General features: G+C 46.7%; 2 protein-coding genes across 18 annotated transcripts in view; one reads left to right on the top strand and one right to left on the bottom strand.

Annotated features, from left to right (window-relative positions):
• The window catches only part of C13H20orf202 (chromosome 13 C20orf202 homolog), a 23,992-nt gene extending 12,929 nt beyond the window's left edge, over positions 1-11,063 (bottom strand). For 13 of the 16 annotated variants that reach the window (XR_016018200.1, XR_016018205.1, XR_016018206.1 and 10 more), the window contains exons 1-2: positions 10,266-11,063; positions 9,097-9,248 (exon numbers count right to left, since the gene is read on the bottom strand). The gene's annotated coding sequence lies outside the window, so the exon portion shown is untranslated. Of the gene's footprint in view, positions 1-9,096; positions 9,249-9,670; positions 9,800-10,265 lie in introns of those variants that run through there. The other 3 variants (XR_016018203.1, XM_088789214.1, XM_088789213.1) reach the window with 3 other exon arrangements.
• On the top strand, positions 9,665-16,630 carry TMEM74B (transmembrane protein 74B). Of its 2 annotated transcripts, none has more exons than XM_019755211.3 (2): positions 9,665-9,964; positions 14,093-16,630. In XM_019755211.3, exon 2 carries the CDS (start codon positions 14,134-14,136, stop codon positions 14,830-14,832), a length of 699 nt encoding a protein of 232 aa, XP_019610770.2. In that variant the 5' UTR covers positions 9,665-9,964; positions 14,093-14,133; the 3' UTR covers positions 14,833-16,630. The 2 variants fall into 2 exon arrangements, with proteins under 2 accessions (XP_019610770.2, XP_019610769.2); XM_019755210.3 differs by lacking the exon at positions 9,665-9,964 and adding an exon at positions 10,011-10,180.

The raw sequence follows: 16,630 nt of genomic DNA, 5'->3' as shown, positions 1-16,630 counted from the left end.
TTCTAATCTGTTACTATGTGGATCACTCTAGCCTCCTCCTTGTGGGTCATTTTTTTCATAGCAATGTTCCCTAGTAACAGAGTGGACATACGTTTATCTGTTTCCAAGGAAACAGAGCTAGACAGTTAACCAAAGCTATAATTCTCATGTAAAAGAGGAAAACATTTTTTTAACCCTTATTCTTCCTGATCAGCGGCTCCCCAAGGCTCTGAGGATGAAGAACTAACGCCTTGGCCTGCAAGGTTCTGCAGTGATGTGGCTCACAGACCGTCCTGCCTCATCTCCCCGCATGTTCCTCACTGTGTCCAGCATGGCCACTACTCTAGCTTCCTTCAACCCTCACACTAACCGTACTTCCTTCCCTCCCAGGGCCTTTGCTGGGGCCAGTCTCTCTGCTGGGCCTCTCTTCCTTGCCCTCTTTACCTGGTTGCCTCTGATCCTTCTAATCTCAGCTCAGTCCTTGCTTCCGGAGGGGAGCCACCCCCATCGCCCAGGCTAGGTCAGCACTTTGTTTCAGGTTGACATAGCATCATGCACCTTTGCTTTGTAGCACTTCCTACAGTAGCAGTGTTACATTGACTTATCTTTTTCTCCCACTAGAATACAAGCTACTTGTGGGTAGGGATGAAGTCTACCTAGTTAACCAGTATATAAGAGATGCTCTTATTCTCTGTGTTGAAGTTCTCACTGAGTTCATCCATTCCTCTCCCCAGTTCAGTGAGCATCTTTATGACCATTACTTTAAAGTCTTTATCAGGTAAATGACTGATCTCCATTTCACTGAGGTTTTGTGTTTTTGTTTTCCCTGAGGTTTTATCCTGTTCTTTCATTTGGAATATATTCCTGTGCTTCTTCATTTTGCTTGACTCTCTCTTTCTCTGTTGGTTTCTATACAGTAGATGAAACCACCACCTCTCCCAGTCTTAAAGGAGTGGCCTTGAATAGTCACCTGTCACTCAGCCCTGCCTCAGGTCTTGGTTGTCTTTCAAACCTTTGTGCTTGTCCAAGCAGCCTATTATATTTTTAACAGCTCCCAGTAGTTGAGGACGTACAAGACCTGTGCATGTCCTAAAGGTGAGGATCGCAGCATCTAGATATAGGCTGCCTGGAAGCCAGGTCCTCAGGAACCAGCTTTTAAAAGTATGCAAGTATATACATTCCTGTGGGACTGCAAGCATAAGCCCTACTGGCCACCAAAGCCAGGTAATCTGGAGGTTTCCCCTAGATGGCAGTTGTAAAAATTAGGGCTCCAGACAAGTGTATAAGCCCTTTTCTGGGTGATACTGGTGAGCTAGAGCAAGGCAAGATGGCATCCACAGCCTACATACCTTGAGAGCAGCTCCAAAGGCCACCAAACAGGTGCCAAACCTGAAATTTGACTCTCAGGCCAAAGTTTCAGGACAAGTGAAGAGGCCTCCCTCACAGAATGACTGGGGTGTGTGCCTCAGTCTACTGTCTGTGCAATGCACTCGGGGTGGCAGCTTGCCAAGAACTGTCTCTCTGATTGCCATGGTCCTGTGGGACCCAGGAATGCTAGACCCCTGGACACCAGACCCACGCAATCAAGGGGTATCCCCTGGGCAGAGTCTGCAAAAATCAGTGCGTCAGACTCATATAAAGCTCCCTTTCAGGAGATATTGGCACTCCAGAGCATGTCAGAGGGTGAGTGCAAACATAGCACCACCCACCGAGGTCTGCAGAAAGGATTACAGTCAGCCCCTAGAGGCATGTTTAATTAGAAGCCTTCCCCTCAGGCCTCAGTCATAATGATTAGGTAATAAGCCTCCTTCACAGAAAGACCAAGTTCCTGAGTCTGTTGCCTCTTGTTGTGTTCTGGGGTAGCTGTTTAAGCGATCTTTCTCCATTAGTTACAGTCCTGTGGGACTCAGAAGCATGAGCCCCTCTGGCCACCAGAGTCAGGCAATGTAGAGGTAACCTTTGGCAGTAGTTATAAAAATTGAGGTGCCAGACAAGAGTATAAGCTCCTTTCTGGGTGACACCAATTATTACAGTCCATGGGACCAGGATCATAAGCTCCTCTGTCCTTCAGAGCCAAGCAACAAGAGGTGTCCCTTAGGTAGCAGCCATAAAATTCAGGGTACCAGACACATGTAAAAGCTCCATTCTGGGAGAGACTGGCAAGATGGCATTTGCCAGTCTCCATCCCTGGAGATTCTTCCAGCAGGCTCCTAGATGTGTGTTTTAAAATAGATGCCTGTCTGTCAGGCTGATTCTTTAACATAAGCAGGTATGCCTCCTTCACTTTATATCCAGGCATGATTGGCTGCCTCTGAGCTGGGCCCTGGGGTGGGTAAGTTTGAGCATGTGAGACCTTTAAGAGCAATTCTCAAATTGCTTCAGTCTTGTGGGTCTCGGGATGCAAGGCCTATTACTTTTCAAAGTTAGATGTTTCGGGGGCACATATCGAAAGAGTATATCTTAAAAGTTGGAATGCCTGATGTGAGGTTTGAACCGTTTGCTCCTCAGGGAGAAGCTCTGGGTTTTGAGTTACCTCCCTGTTATGGGTTGCCATTTCAGGGATGGGGTTTATGGTGAGATTGTGTCCCAGTCTCTCCTAGATGAAGCAGAAGAAAGGATCCGTCAACTTGAAGACAAGGCAGTGGAATTCACCCAGTTAGAGCAGCAAAAAGATTTTTTTAAAAAGTGAAGATAGTTTAAGGGACTTATAAGACAACATCAAACAACCTGAGATTCGAATCATAGGGCTCCCAGAAGGAGAAGAGAAAGTGAAAGCACCAGAAATATTATTTGAAGAAATAATGGCTGAAAAATTCCCTAACCTGGGGAAGGAAACAAATATCCAGATCCAGGAATCCCAGGGAGTTCCAAATAAGAGGAACTCAAAGAGACCCACACCAAGATACATTATAATTGAAATGTCAAAAGTTAAAGACAAAGAGAGAATATTAAAAGCAGCAAGAGAAAAACAACTTCTTAGGTACAAGGAAACCCCCGTAAGATTATAAGCAGATATTTCAGCAGAAACTTTGTAAGCCAGAAGGGATGACACAATATATTCAAAGTGATGGAACAATAAAACTTCCAACCAAGAATACTCTATCCAGCGAAGTTATTCAGAAGTGGAGAGAGAAAAAAATTTTCAGAATAGCAAAACCTAAAGGAGTTTATCACCACTAAACCAACCTTACAAGAAATGTTAAAGGAAATTCTTTAAGCTGAAAGGAAAGAGTACTAGTTAGTAATAAGAACATATATGAAAGGTAAATATATATTAAAGGTAGACGATTAATCACTTACAAAGCTAATATGATGATTAAGGACAAAAGTAGTAAAAATAACTGATAATACAATTATTTAAGGGATACACAAGACAAAAACATGTAAAACATGACATCGAAAATATAAAATGTGTGTGCGTGGGGGAGTAATAATGTTGAGCTTTACAATAGATCAAATTTATGTTGTCATCAACCTAAAATATACTATTATATATAAGTTGTTATATGTAAGCCTCATGGTAACCATAAAGTAAAACCTATAATAAATACACAAAAGATAAAGAGAAAGGAAAAAGGCATACCAATAAAGAAAGTCTTCCAAACAAAAAGGAAGAAAGCAAGAGAAGAAGGAACAAAGAGGAACTACAAAATAGCCAGAAAACAATTAACAAAATGACAATCAGCACATGCCTAGCAATAATTACGATAAATGTAAATTGACTACATTCTCCAATCAAAAGACACAAAGTGGATGGATGGGTAAAAAAACAAGACCCACTTATACGCTGCCTACAAGAGACTCACTTTAGATGTAAGGACACGTATAGACTGCAAGTGAAGGGATGGAAAAAGATTCCATACAAACGGAAACCAAAAGAAGCTGGAGTAGTTATACTTATATCAGACAAAATAGACTTTAAAACAAATACTGTGATAAGAGATAAAGAAGGGCATTACATAATGATAAAGAGGTCAATTCAACAAGAAGACATAACATTTATAAATATTTACATATCCAACACACAAGCACCTAAATATAAAGTAAATATTAACAGATCCAAAGGGAGAAATAGACAGCAATATAATAATAGTACTGGACTTCAATACCTCATTTATATCAATGGATAGGTAATCCAGACAGAAAATCAGTAAAGAAACATCAGCTTTAAATGGCACATTAGACTAGATGGACTTAACAGACATTTCTAGAACATTCCATCCAAAAGTAACAGAATATACATTCTTCTCAAGTGCACATGGAACATTTTCCAAGATAGGTCAATATGTTAGGCCACAAAACAAGTCTTAATAAGTTTGAGAGGGTTGAAATCATATCAAACATCTTTTCTGACCACAATAATATGAAACTAGAAATTAACTACACAAAGAAAACTGGAAAATTCACAAATATACAGCGATTAAACAAAATACTACTAAACAACCAATGGGTCAAAGAAGAAATCAAAAGAGAAATAAAAAATACCTTGAGACAAAGAAATGGAAATATAACAGACCAAAATTTATGGAATGCAGGAAAAGCAGTTCTAAGAGGGAAGTTCATAGCTATACTGCCCACCTCAATAAACAAAAAAAGTCTGAAATAAACAACCTAACTTTACACCCCAAAGAACTAGAAAAATAAGAACAAACGAAATGCAAAGTTAGTAGTAGGAAGGAAATAACAAAGACTAGAGCAGAAATAAATTAGAGATTAAAAGACAATAGAGGGGCCAGCCCGGGGGCTCAGGTGGTTAGAGCTCCATGCTCCTAAGTCCAAAGGCTGCCGGTTCAATTCCCACATGGGCCAGTGGGCTCTCAACCACAAGGTTGCCAGTTCAATTCCTCAAGTCCCGCAAGGGATGGTGGGCTGCGCCCCTTGCAACTAGCAACGGCAACTGGACCTGGAGCTGAGCCTCCACAACTAAGACTGAAAGAACAACAACTTGAAGCTGAACGGCACCCTCCACAACTAAGATTGAAAGGACAACAACTCAACTTGGAAAAAAGTCCTGGACGTACACACACTGTTCCCCAATAAAGTACTGTTCCCCAATAACGTCCTGTTCCCCTTCCCCAATAAAATCTTAAAAAAAAAAAAAAAAGACAATGGGAAAGATCAGTAAAACTAAGAGCTTTTCTTTGAAAAGATAAACAAAATAGAAAAACCTTCAACTAGGCTCACCAAGAAAAAAAAAAAGAGGACTCAAATACAATCAGAAATGAAAGCGGTGGTGCTACAACTGATACCACAGAAATACAAAGGATCATAAAAGCCTACTATGAACAATTATATGCCAACAAATTGGACAACCTAGAAGAAACAGATGAATTCCTAGAAATTTACAACCTACAAGACTGAGTCATGATGAAATAGAAGATCTGAACAGACTGATTACTAATAAGGAGCTTGAATCAGTAATCAATAATCTGCCAACAAACTAAAATCTAGGACAAAATGGCTTTACTGGTGAATTCTACTGAACATTCAGAGAACTAATACCAATCCTCCTCATACTCTTCCAAAAAATAGAAGAGGAGGAAACTCTTCTAAACTCATTTTATGACGCCAGCATTACCTTAATACCAAAACCAGACAAGGATGACACAAGAAAAGAAAATTACAGGCCAATATCCCTGATGAACATAGATGTAAAAATCTTCAACAAAATATTAGCAAATCAAATTCAGCAATACATTAAAAGGATCATACACCATAATCAAATGGGATTTATTCCAGGGATGCAAGGATGGTTCAACATCTACAAATCAGTCAATGTGATACACCACATTAACAAAATGAAAGATAAAAATCATTTGACCATCTCAATAGATGCAGAAAAAGCATTTGACAAAACTCAACATCCAATAATGATAAAAACGCGTACCAAAGCAGGTATAGAGAGAACGTACCTCAATATAATAAAGAGCATACAAGGTCTAACAATTAAGTTTGCAAACTCATCCTAGAAAAAGTGCTACATACCTCATTGCTCAATATCACTAAGGTCACCTTCGAAGTGCTCCCCTTGGGAAGCTATCACCGATGCCAGCGCCTAGTCCACCCTTCAGAGCAATTTTGGAACTCTTTTTCTGGATGGCCATCAGAGCTGTCGTCATATTGCCCTTGATGTCCTGAATGTCATCAAAATGTCTTCCTTTCAATATTTATTTTATCTTCAGTAAAGAAAGAAGTCACTGGGGGCCAGATCAGGTGAGTTGGGTGGGTATTCCAATACAGTTATTTGTTTCCTGGCTATAAACTCCCTCACAGACAGTGACGTGTGAGCTGGTGCATTGTCGTGATACAAGAGCCATGAATTGTTGGCAAAAAGTTCAGGTCGTCTAACTTTTTCACGCAGCCTTTTCAGCACTTCCAAATAGTAAACTTGGTTAACTGTTCGTCTAGTTGGAACAAATTTATAATGAATAATTCCTCTCATATCAAAAAAAGTTAGCAACATTGTTGCAATAAGTTCATGAACTTAATTGTCACACTTTGTAGATCACAAGCCCACTGCTAACATTATACTCAACAGTGAAAATTTGAAAGTGATTCCTCTAAGATCAGGAACAAGACAAGTAATGCCCACTCTCACCACTTTTATTCAACATGGTATTAGAAATCCTAGCTATGGCAATTAGGAATAAAAAGAAATACAGGCATCTAAATTGGAAAGGAAGAAGTGAAACCATCACTATTTGCAGATGACAGGATATTATATATATAGGAAACCCTAAAGACTCCTTCAAAATATGGCTAGAACAAATAAATGAAGTCAGTAAAGTTGAGGATACAAAATCAATACTCAAAAATCCCTTGTGTTTCTATACACTAATAACAAACTATCAAGAGGAGAAATTAATAAAACAATTTCATTTACAATTGCACCAAAAAGAATAAAATATCTAGGAATAAATTTAACCAAGGAGGTGAAAGACCTGTATACTGAAAACTACATGAAATTAAAGAAAGAGATTGAAGAAGACACAAATAAATAGAAAGGTTTTCTGTGCTTGTGGATTGGAAGAATTAATATTGCTAAAATGTTCATACTACCCAAAACAATCTGCAGATTTAATGCAATCCCTATCAAAATTCCCCTCGAATTTTTTCACAGAACTAGAACAAAGAATTCTAAAATTTGTATGGAACCATAAATGACCCTGAGTGGAAGTATCATGCTTTCTGATTTCAAACTATATTACAAAGCTATAGTAATTAAAACAGTATGGTATTGGCATAAAACAGATCAATAGCTCAGTAGAACAGAATAGAAAGCCCAGAAATAAACCCATGCCTATATTGTCAATTAATTTACAACAAAGGAGCTAAGGATATACAATAGGAAAAGGACTATCTCTTCAATAAATGGTGTTGGGAAAGTTGGACAGCCACATGCAAAAGAATGAAACTGGACCACTATCTTACACCACACACAAAAGTTAACTCAAAATGGATTAAAGACTTAAATATAAGACTGAGACCATAAAACTCCTAGAAAAAAAATAGGCAATAAGTTCCTTGACTTAGGCCTTGGTGATGATTTTTTTAATCTGACACCAAAAGCAAAAGGAACAAATGCAAAAATAAATAAGTGGGACTACATAAAACTAAAAAGCTTCTGCACAGCAACAAGATAACAAGGCAACATACTGAATGGGAGAAAATAATTGTAAATCATATATATGATAAGGGACACCATCCAAAATATATAAAACGCTCATACAACTCAATAGCAAAAAATAAACAATGTGATTAAAAAATAGTCACATCTGAATAGACATTTTTCCAAAGAAGACATATGGATGGCCAACAGGTACGTGAAAAAATACACTACATGATTCATCATCAGAGAAATGCAAATCAAAACCACTATGAGATATCAGTTCACACCTGTTAGAATGGCTATAATAAAAAAGACAACAAATAAAAGTGTTGGCGAGGATGTAGAGAAAAGGGAACCCTCATACACTGCTGGTGGAAATGTAAATTGGTGCACCCACTATGGAAAACAGTATAGAGGCTCCTCAAAAAATTAAGACTAGAACTACCATATGATCCAGCAATTTCATTTCTGAATATTTATCCAAAGAAAACAAAAACACTAACTGGAAAAGATATATGCACCGTCATGTTCATTGCAGCGTTATTTACAATAGCCAAGAAATGGAAACAACCTGTGTCCACTGATGGATGAATGGATAAAGAAATTGTGGCCTATAGCTATATCTATATATCTACATACACACACACACACACACACACACACACACACACACACACAGAAGAATATTATTCAGCCATAAAAAGAATGAAATCTTGCCATTTGTGACAACATGGATGGACATTGAAGGTATTATGCTAAGTGAAACAAATCAGACAGAGAAAGACAAATATCATATGATCTCTCTTATATGTGGAATCTATAAATCTATGAATGAATGAATGAATGAATACCAAGCTCGTAGACACAGAGAACAGACTGGTGGATGCCAGAGACGAGGGCTGGAAATACCAGGAAGAAGAGTATCCCAGGCAGAAGGAACAGCAAAGGCAAAGTCTCTGAGCCAATACTGTGCATGACTGAGGGAGGGAACCAGGAGTGCTCTATAGGGAGTATCTCATTTAATCCCCATAACCCTTACTAAGTCCATTTCACAGATGAGGAAACTGAGCTCCGAGAGGGGAGCCTTTGCACAAGGCCACACAGCTGTGAGTGGCAGAGCTGGAATTCCCTCAGGAATCCGGTTACATAGCTAGATTCTCTTCCAAGTCCCCCAAAACAGGCCAGGCAGGCCTCTGGAAGGCAGGTAGAGACCGAAGCCTTCTCAACCCTGGAGGTCCTGCCCTGAATTCCACCTCCTCGCAGGCCCAAGCATCTGGCTTCCAGGTGGCCTCTGCTCTCCTGGTTGTTGAGGACTGCACAGGCATTTGCAGTAGGACAGATCACACTCTCGCACGAGGTGGCTTGAGAAGGCAGGACAGGACTCATTTTCTGCCTGTCCTTCCAGATGGCCGACCACTGCCAACCTTCTCAAAGCCCCGGTAGCCTGTATTTTCATGATCCCATTGGCAGAGGTGAACACTGAGGTTCACAGAAGTGAGAAGACTTACCTGAAGCCACGCTGGTGGCAATGGGGTCATCCTAGAAACCCATGCTCTTCAGACCAAACTTTTCTTTGGACTTGGCCTGGGCCCCAAAAGAGGGAGTGTCTCTTTAACTCATGTGCTCTGGGCACCTCATTTGATTCACCTTAATCTGGGACCTGTAAAGGAAAGAAACAGTGAAAGTCACCCCTATTCACCGCCTGTTCACCCCACCCATCACGCCGGGCTCCGGGGTCCAAGAGAACACCTCTCTTGGGCTGTGCACCCCACTGTCCACAGAGAAAGAAGAGCAGGTAAAAAGGTGGTGTGGCGGGAGGGGCGGGGGGACGAAGGGGTGTTCGTCAAAGGCTTCCTTTCAGCCTTCAGGCGGCGCCCTTGAACCACGGAGACGCACGCATCTGTGAAGACTGTTCGGACTTAAGGACCCGGGTCCTACCTGGGGCCCGTGTGTGTGCGGGGGTGGGGTGGGGTGCAGAGGAGAGGGCTGGGGAGGGAAGGAAGATTTTGAGTTTGGCGCAGTCAGGACTCCCAGCGGTGGGGAGAGACAGGAGGCGGGGGAGGGGTCCTCTTCAACACCCACCTCCACGCCCCGCCCCTGCGCCGGGGGACCGCGCGCTCGAAGCTTCAGTTCACTAAGCCCGCTGATGAGCCCTAAGGGGAAGGGGAGAAGGGTGTCCCTCCACCCTTACCCCAGTCAGACCCCCGCCGCCCAGTCCCTCCCGGTGCTAACTCTCCGGGCGCCCTCGCCGGCCGCGGGCGGAGCACGATCCGCTGAGCTCCGCGATCCCGGGCTCCCGCCCCTTCCCTTGTCCCCCCTCCCCGGAGACCCCAGCTGCCGTGGCCACCGGCGTGCAGCCCCGCGCGGCGCAAGCAGGTACGTGCGCCTTGGCGGTGGCTCCCCGCGGGGCTGGGAAGGGGGCGGGAGCCGGGGAGGGCGAAAAGGTGGCGGCCGGGCCCGCGCCCTCCCGGGCTGCGCCGCAGCGGAGACACCCGCGGGCGGGCGCCGGCTGCAGGGAGGCGAGCGGGTGCCCTCGCTCTCGCCCGCCGGCCGCCCGGCGCCTCGCCTCCCGCGTGGGGAGGCCCGGCACAGGCACGCTCGCGGAGCTGGGACTGCGGGGACGGCCGGAGGCTGAGGCCCGAGGCGGGGAGGGGTGGCCACAGAGAACTAGCCTGACCTCGCGGCCCGACCGAAGGACATACGGCGAGGGGACTCGGGCGCACGCGGGTCCTCGCAGAGCCTGGCCTCGCTGGGCCGCCTCGCCACCCGGCTACCGGTGCCGCCGGGCTCGGCCTGGCCTGGCCCGGCCGCGTTTATGGTCAAGGGCAAGAGCAGGGGGTGTGAGCTGCAGGCAGGCGGGCGCGCGGGTGCGGCGGGCAGCCCAGCGCCAGCGCTTGCGAGGAACTTTGGGTATAACAGCGTGGACCTGCGTGTGCGTATGTGCGCGCCCTGAGGCTTTGTGTACAACTCGCGCGTGTGTGTGTCGGTTGGGTTTTGTGAAGCTTCACCCACGGCCGCTGTGCGTCTGCTTCTCCGCGTGTTGGTGTGCGCGTGTAGGGTGTTGGGCCCGGGTGGGTCTTGGTGGGTCTTGTAGCTTAGATCTTAGCAGTCCTAGGGTGTGTGTGTGTGTGTGTGTGTGTGTGTGTGTGTGTGTGTGTGTGTGTATGTAACCAGCTCTATCCCTTTCTGGGTGTGGGTACCAGTGGGGTCCGCGGATCTGTGGGTCCCACCGCGTGGCTTCCCATGACTGTGGGTCCTAGGCGTGGAAACGGCCCCTAGGGGTGTCAGTGTAGAACTGGGGTGTGCCTTTCCGGTCCTGTTGGACCGCAGATGGGATTGGAGTGTAACTGGTACAATTGCTGGCTGTGAGCCGTGGACCCCAGCATCTTTGTCAGTTTGTTTCTGCTTATGTTTTGGGTAACTGACTGGGCGTGCCTTGTGTGACTGTGGGTATCTCTGAACCTGTGTGTGAGAGAAATGCTGAGACGAGGCTCGTTTTTCTCCACCCTCTTCCTAACTCTGGCATCCTAAAGAAAAAGTTTTGGGTTCCTGCTGATGAAAAAGAGCTCTGCTCCCAGAATTTGGGTGTCCTGGGTTTTCTCTGGGATACAGAGGCATCAATGTGCCAGGCTGGGAAGGTGGTTCCTGGGCCATTCCAGGGGTTGAGTTCTCTGAAGGGTGCTGAAGACCCTGGGGTGGGATGGAGGGTGACATCTGGACACCTACTGCGCAGGAGCAGTCACTGCCAATCCCTGTTTGTGGCTGGGCACTCAGGAAAAGGCTTTGGTGTTAAGAGTAAAAAAGCCAAACGGCTTACCTCTCCTCTTGGTGTACTGGGAATGGGAGCAGTCTGGGCAGGACCTGGCCTTGAACAGGCCTCCGAGACCCGTGTGTGGGAGGGATTGTCTGCCTGAGCAGGTTGCCAAGCCATTCCTGGGGAGTGGCTGTGTTCTAAGCACTGTGCAGGGGGCTGGGGACCCAGACGGAATTTAGACATATCCCTGCCCTCAAGCTACTCATCCTGGCTGTTAAACAGTGGGATAAACTAAAGAGTCTAGAATGACAGCTGGGAGGGTGGAATGATGCCACTGGCACAAGAGTTTGTGGGTTTGCAGGTTTGTAGCAGGTCTTAGGGATCTGAGTTGCACTCCAGCCCCCCACAAGCGTGCCATGGGCTCTTAGCCACCTTTTGCAAATGGAGATAGTAATTCTTGCTTGTGGGGCTGGTGAGGGTTATACGAGATAATCCCAAGGGAAGTGCCCGCTATAAGGGCCCAACAGGGAGTGTGGGTGCTCAGTAAACATTTATTAAATTGAAACTCAGGAGAGAGGGATGTGGTGATAGAAATGGATTGTAAGTGGAAACAGGCTTTGTACGCAGATGAAAGGCTCTGTGTGTGTTAAGAGGTGTTCAATGCAAGTCCATGTTGGAAATAAGATCAGAAAGATCAAAAAACGTGCCTTCCTGTACTGAGGCTCTTTGAGCTTCATTCATTTCCTTCATTTCCACTTCATTCATTTTCTCTCTCTCTCTCTCTCTCTCTCTCTCACACACACACACACACAGAACCACAGTGCACTAGAGAATAAACTCAGGCATGGAGTACAAAGAAACATATAGAATCATGGGTACGTGTGTGTGTGTGTGTACACACTACAGCACATGAGTCACTCTGCATCTGGGGGTCTCTGTACAGTGTGGGGACTTTGGTCTGTGTGCCTGGGGCCCTGGATGTATGTACCCCCAGGACATCGGTGTGTACGGGGAACAGAGGAGTTCTGCTGTGGGATCAGGAAGTCTACTTGCCAGGTGGGGACGGAGGCTGCCGGGGGACCTGTGGGTAGAACCCTGGGGCTGCCGAAGGGAGTACTCCATCATCAACTCCAGCTGTGTTGTTGGGAGGGCATGGGGGCCTAGGTGGCCAGATTCTTCCATTTCGTAAAAGAAGCCAGGAATCTGAAGTTTAAAATGTAAAATCTTTTGCTTTTTATACCGGGGTGCCAAAACAAATGTATACAAGTGGACACTTTGGTCAACGTTGCTCAAGCAGTAGTTCACTGTAATCAGAAGTGTCTGGATGCTGATGGTAACGACTTTGAGCACCTCTTGTAATTGCAGAAGTCGAACGTGACTTGTACTCATCTTTTGTTATTGGTATATATTATTACAATTTTAATAGTTTTTTCCTTTCTTAAAATGTGTATACATTTTTTTTGGCACCCTCTGTATATTGGCAAATACTTCACCAAAAACAAATGAACAGACCATAAACAAACAAAAAAAAGCAAAACTTCTGTGAGCCAAATGTAGCCCATGGGCTGTAATGTGTTGTCTTTTGGCAGGAAGGCTGTCTGTCTGTGCAGGGGTGTGTTCAGGTATTGGGTGGGATATTTCCGCTTTGAGCAGAGAGTGCCCCTTCTCCCCTCCTCTTTCAGCTCCCCTTCTGTCGTCCTCATCCAGGTCTCCCCGCCCCACCCTCTACTTACATAAAGGCATTTGGCTTTGACTTTAGTCATGGCTCTCAAATATGCTTCCTGGCAGCCCCCATCCATGCCTACCCTGACCGCATCAGATTCCTCCCTGGACCTCTAGCCTCTACTCTTTTTTTCTCATTTGTTCTCCACTCAGCAGCCAGAGAGAGCTTTCTGAAACTTAGGCAGATGTCAGCATTCCCTGCCCCAACACCTTGCCTAGCAGTTCCTTGGCCTGGCTTTAAGTGTCCTTTGAGCGTGGGTCCCAGCTGACCTCTTAGGCACCCATTCCCCCATCCAGAATACCCACATCCACTTTCATTGCTGGGGGATTTTTCCACCCATCCTCTGAGGTCTGGCTCAAATGCCACCAACTCCCAGAGGCTTCCCTGACTTTCTCCTCTTTGTTCCCAGACCACCTCCATCATCTCAACCCCCCACCCCCACCCCGTCCCCCCGCTCCCGTCATCCTTACTTCATCACAACAGTGTCCACTAATTGAACTGGCTGGGGCCTTATGTGCATTATTGTATGAAGTCCTCACATTAACCCTACGAGGGAGGCATTTTATTTATTCCCATTTAACAAATGAGAAGTCGTATCACTTGCCCAAGCTCAAGGGGTGTAGCTGGGATTTGAACCTGTGAGCCACTGTATCTAAATTCCCTTCCTCATCATAATAGCTCATCACTGATACTGAGCACTTATTGTTATGAGTGCTTTATATGGATTATCTCAATCCCTACATCAGGGAGTGGCAGTAGTATTGCCATTTAATAGATGGGAAAACTGAGGCCCAGAGAGGATAAGTGAATTGCCCAAAGATGGCCAGTGGTGAAACAGGATCCTAGCACAGAGTGGATCTCACTGCTGTCTTTGTGCTTTTCCCCACCTCCCTCTCTGGCAGGCACCCCAGGTGGGAACTGCACCTGACTCACCTACACGTGGCTCGGGGCCCAATGTGATATCCAGCACCAGCAGCTCTTGGTAGAGATTTGCTCAACTCGACTGACTTTCTGTTTTCCTTTCCAGCTGCCAAGGGGCCAAGGGATGAGCAGGGGCCCTTCTTCTCAATGGCATCTCCCCCTGGTCTGGAACTGAAGACACTGAGCAATGGTCCCCAGACCCCAAGGAGACCAGCTCCTCTGGGCCTGGTGGCCCCATCCAGCGACGGTGTGGAGAATGCCTGCTTCTCCTCAGAGGAGCATGAGACCCGTTTCCAGAACCCTGGGGATGCCAGACTGGGCAGCTCCCCCACCCCCCCTGGGGGTGTCCCCTCATGGCCCCAATCCCAGAGGGATGATCTGTCCCTGCATTCAGAAGAGGGGCCAGGCCTGGAGCCTGTGAGCCGCCCGGTGGATTATGGCTTCGTTTCTGCTCTGGTTTTCCTGGTGAGTGGGATCCTCCTGGTAGTGACGGCGTACGCCATCCCCCGCGAGGCCCGCGTCAACCCAGACTCAGTGACAGCGCGGGAGATGGAACGACTGGAGATGTACTATGCCCGCCTGGGCTCCCACTTGGACAAGTGCATTATCGCGGGCCTGGGGCTGCTCACAGTGGGCGGCATGCTCTTGTCTGTGCTGCTCATGGTCTCCCTGTGCAAGGGCGAGCTCTACCGCCGGCCGACCTTCGTCCCTGGCAGGGGCTCCAGGAAAACGTACGGCTCCATTAACCTGCGCATGAGACAGCTCAATGGGGACTGCGGCCAGGGCCTGGTGGAGAATGAAGTTGTCCAGGTCTCAGAGACCAGCCACACCCTCCAGGGGTCTTAAGGAGGGGCCTGCCTGATCTGGCTGCTGCAGCTCCAGGGCCACAAGCCCCCCAAGGCCTGGGATTTCAGGCTGAGCTCCACACAGGGCCCTAGGAAAGAAGTCTTGGGGGCTGGACGTGGAGCTGGGAGCCTGGCTCAGGCTCCACTGGAGAGAGCAGCCCCCTGATCTGTTTTGTAGCTTCAGGTTTTGCATAAGGTTTTGTTTGGAGGATGGCTTCTGCTGCTAAAAATACAAATGTTTGGAAACTGCTGCCTTTGGAAGATGAGGTTTCTTGGCACTTCTGAGGACTGAGAGCAGTTTGAAAGGCTGCCCATTCTGTTCCTGGTGCCTTTGGGAATTCCGGCATCTCTGTTGTTCTCAGCAGCCAAGGACGGGTGTTGGGCAACTTTGGAGGGACCCCTGTCAGCCCTGACCATCTAAGGTTGGAGATAACACCGGGGTGACCCTCCCCTCCTGACCTCAGTACCCCTGACTGTAAAGTGAGGGTTGGACTGGACTACCCCTTGGGCCCCTGCAGGTCTGCCCTAGGAATGGGCACCCGGTATGTGCCTCTGGCCAGTGCTTCAGGGGAGTGGGGTGTCAGCAGGTGCTAACCATTCTCCACTCCATTTTCTGGCTCAGCCTTGGCCACCACTGTCAGACAGCCAGCAGCTCACATGGTCCTGCCAGAGTCCCTTAAGTCCCCTGGTGAGGCCCGGTTAAATCCAAAGTTTGCTACCACCTGGCTTTGGTCTTTGGGCATCTGCAGTGACTAGATTTTAGCACACATTTCCCAAAGTCAAGTGCACAGTTTCAGCAACTCCCTGAAGAAGAGGGGTCTTTTATATAAGAAAGGATAAGGGCTTTGTTGTGTCTTTATGGACATGATGTGGGCCTGCGTCATTTCCCCTCCTCAATAGTATGTCTCTTGGGTCTGACTTTATTCTGAGAGCAGAAAAAAAAATTTTTTTTTTAATGCTGAATTTGCAACCTCCCCCGTCCCCCCTTCTTAGCAGTAAAGTGCAGTCCCAAAATATTTGGGGAGAAATCAGGCACATTCTGGTGGCTTGGAAACTCCAGCCACAGTGATCACAGTTTGTTCTGTTTCTTTTGTGGAGTGTTTCCAGGCTCCATCCAGACTTTTTAAACTACTGACGAGGAAAGGAAGTGGGTCCTAGGGGGCAAGGAGATAAAGGTGTCTGAGGACTGGGGGAGGCATTGTGCGGTCTGAATGGCCCTAGAGGGCTTCGAGAGTACATGCCTTCTAGGCCACTGATGTGAAGACTCTACAAGGGCCATTTCAGTGAGCCCCTGACCCCATTCAGATCTCACTTACTCCACTTCAGCTGCCCATATGGGCCAGGGATCCTGACTGTCTCCTGGGGGTGGGAAAGGGGGGTGGGCATGGGGTCTGTAGACTAGAGCAGCTCTGATTAGTTGTAACCTGAGCCTTCAGGCTGATGAGTGGAACATCTGGGCAGTATAACATCACAGCTTATGACAGATCAAATATCTGCTCCCGCTGGCAGGTTTTGCCAGGAGCAGAAGGCTGGAGGGGACAAGGGCTGTTCAGCGTGGCCTGCCAGGTGCTGTTCCTAGTGTTGAAGGGGTGTGGTTTGAAAAGAACAAAGCCTCAATATGGTGAAAGCCTCCTAAGTCAGAGCTTCCACTGATGTGTCCATTTTTCCCAGACTCCACGCAAAGGGGTGAATGCAGAAAGTGGCATGAGCCTTTTTGGGTAAACTACAGTAGAAATGAACATCCCAAAGGATGAGCTAAGACCTTTCAATCCGTAATGATAATAAAAATATCAGGGCAG

The sequence above is a fragment of the Rhinolophus sinicus genome, chromosome 13 (assembly GCF_057876585.1).
Source record: "Rhinolophus sinicus isolate RSI-liver-muscle chromosome 13, RSI-T2T, whole genome shotgun sequence".
Classification (NCBI taxonomy): domain Eukaryota; kingdom Metazoa; phylum Chordata; class Mammalia; order Chiroptera; family Rhinolophidae; genus Rhinolophus; species Rhinolophus sinicus.
Note: the sequence above shows the minus strand (reverse complement) of the source record. Positions and strands in the feature narration are given on the sequence as shown.

What these genes read in the sequence shown, in the direction of transcription:
- TMEM74B (XM_019755211.3), top strand. Translation starts at nt 14,134, where the DNA reads ATGGCATCTCCCCCTGGTCTGGAACTGAAGACACTGAGCAATGGTCCC.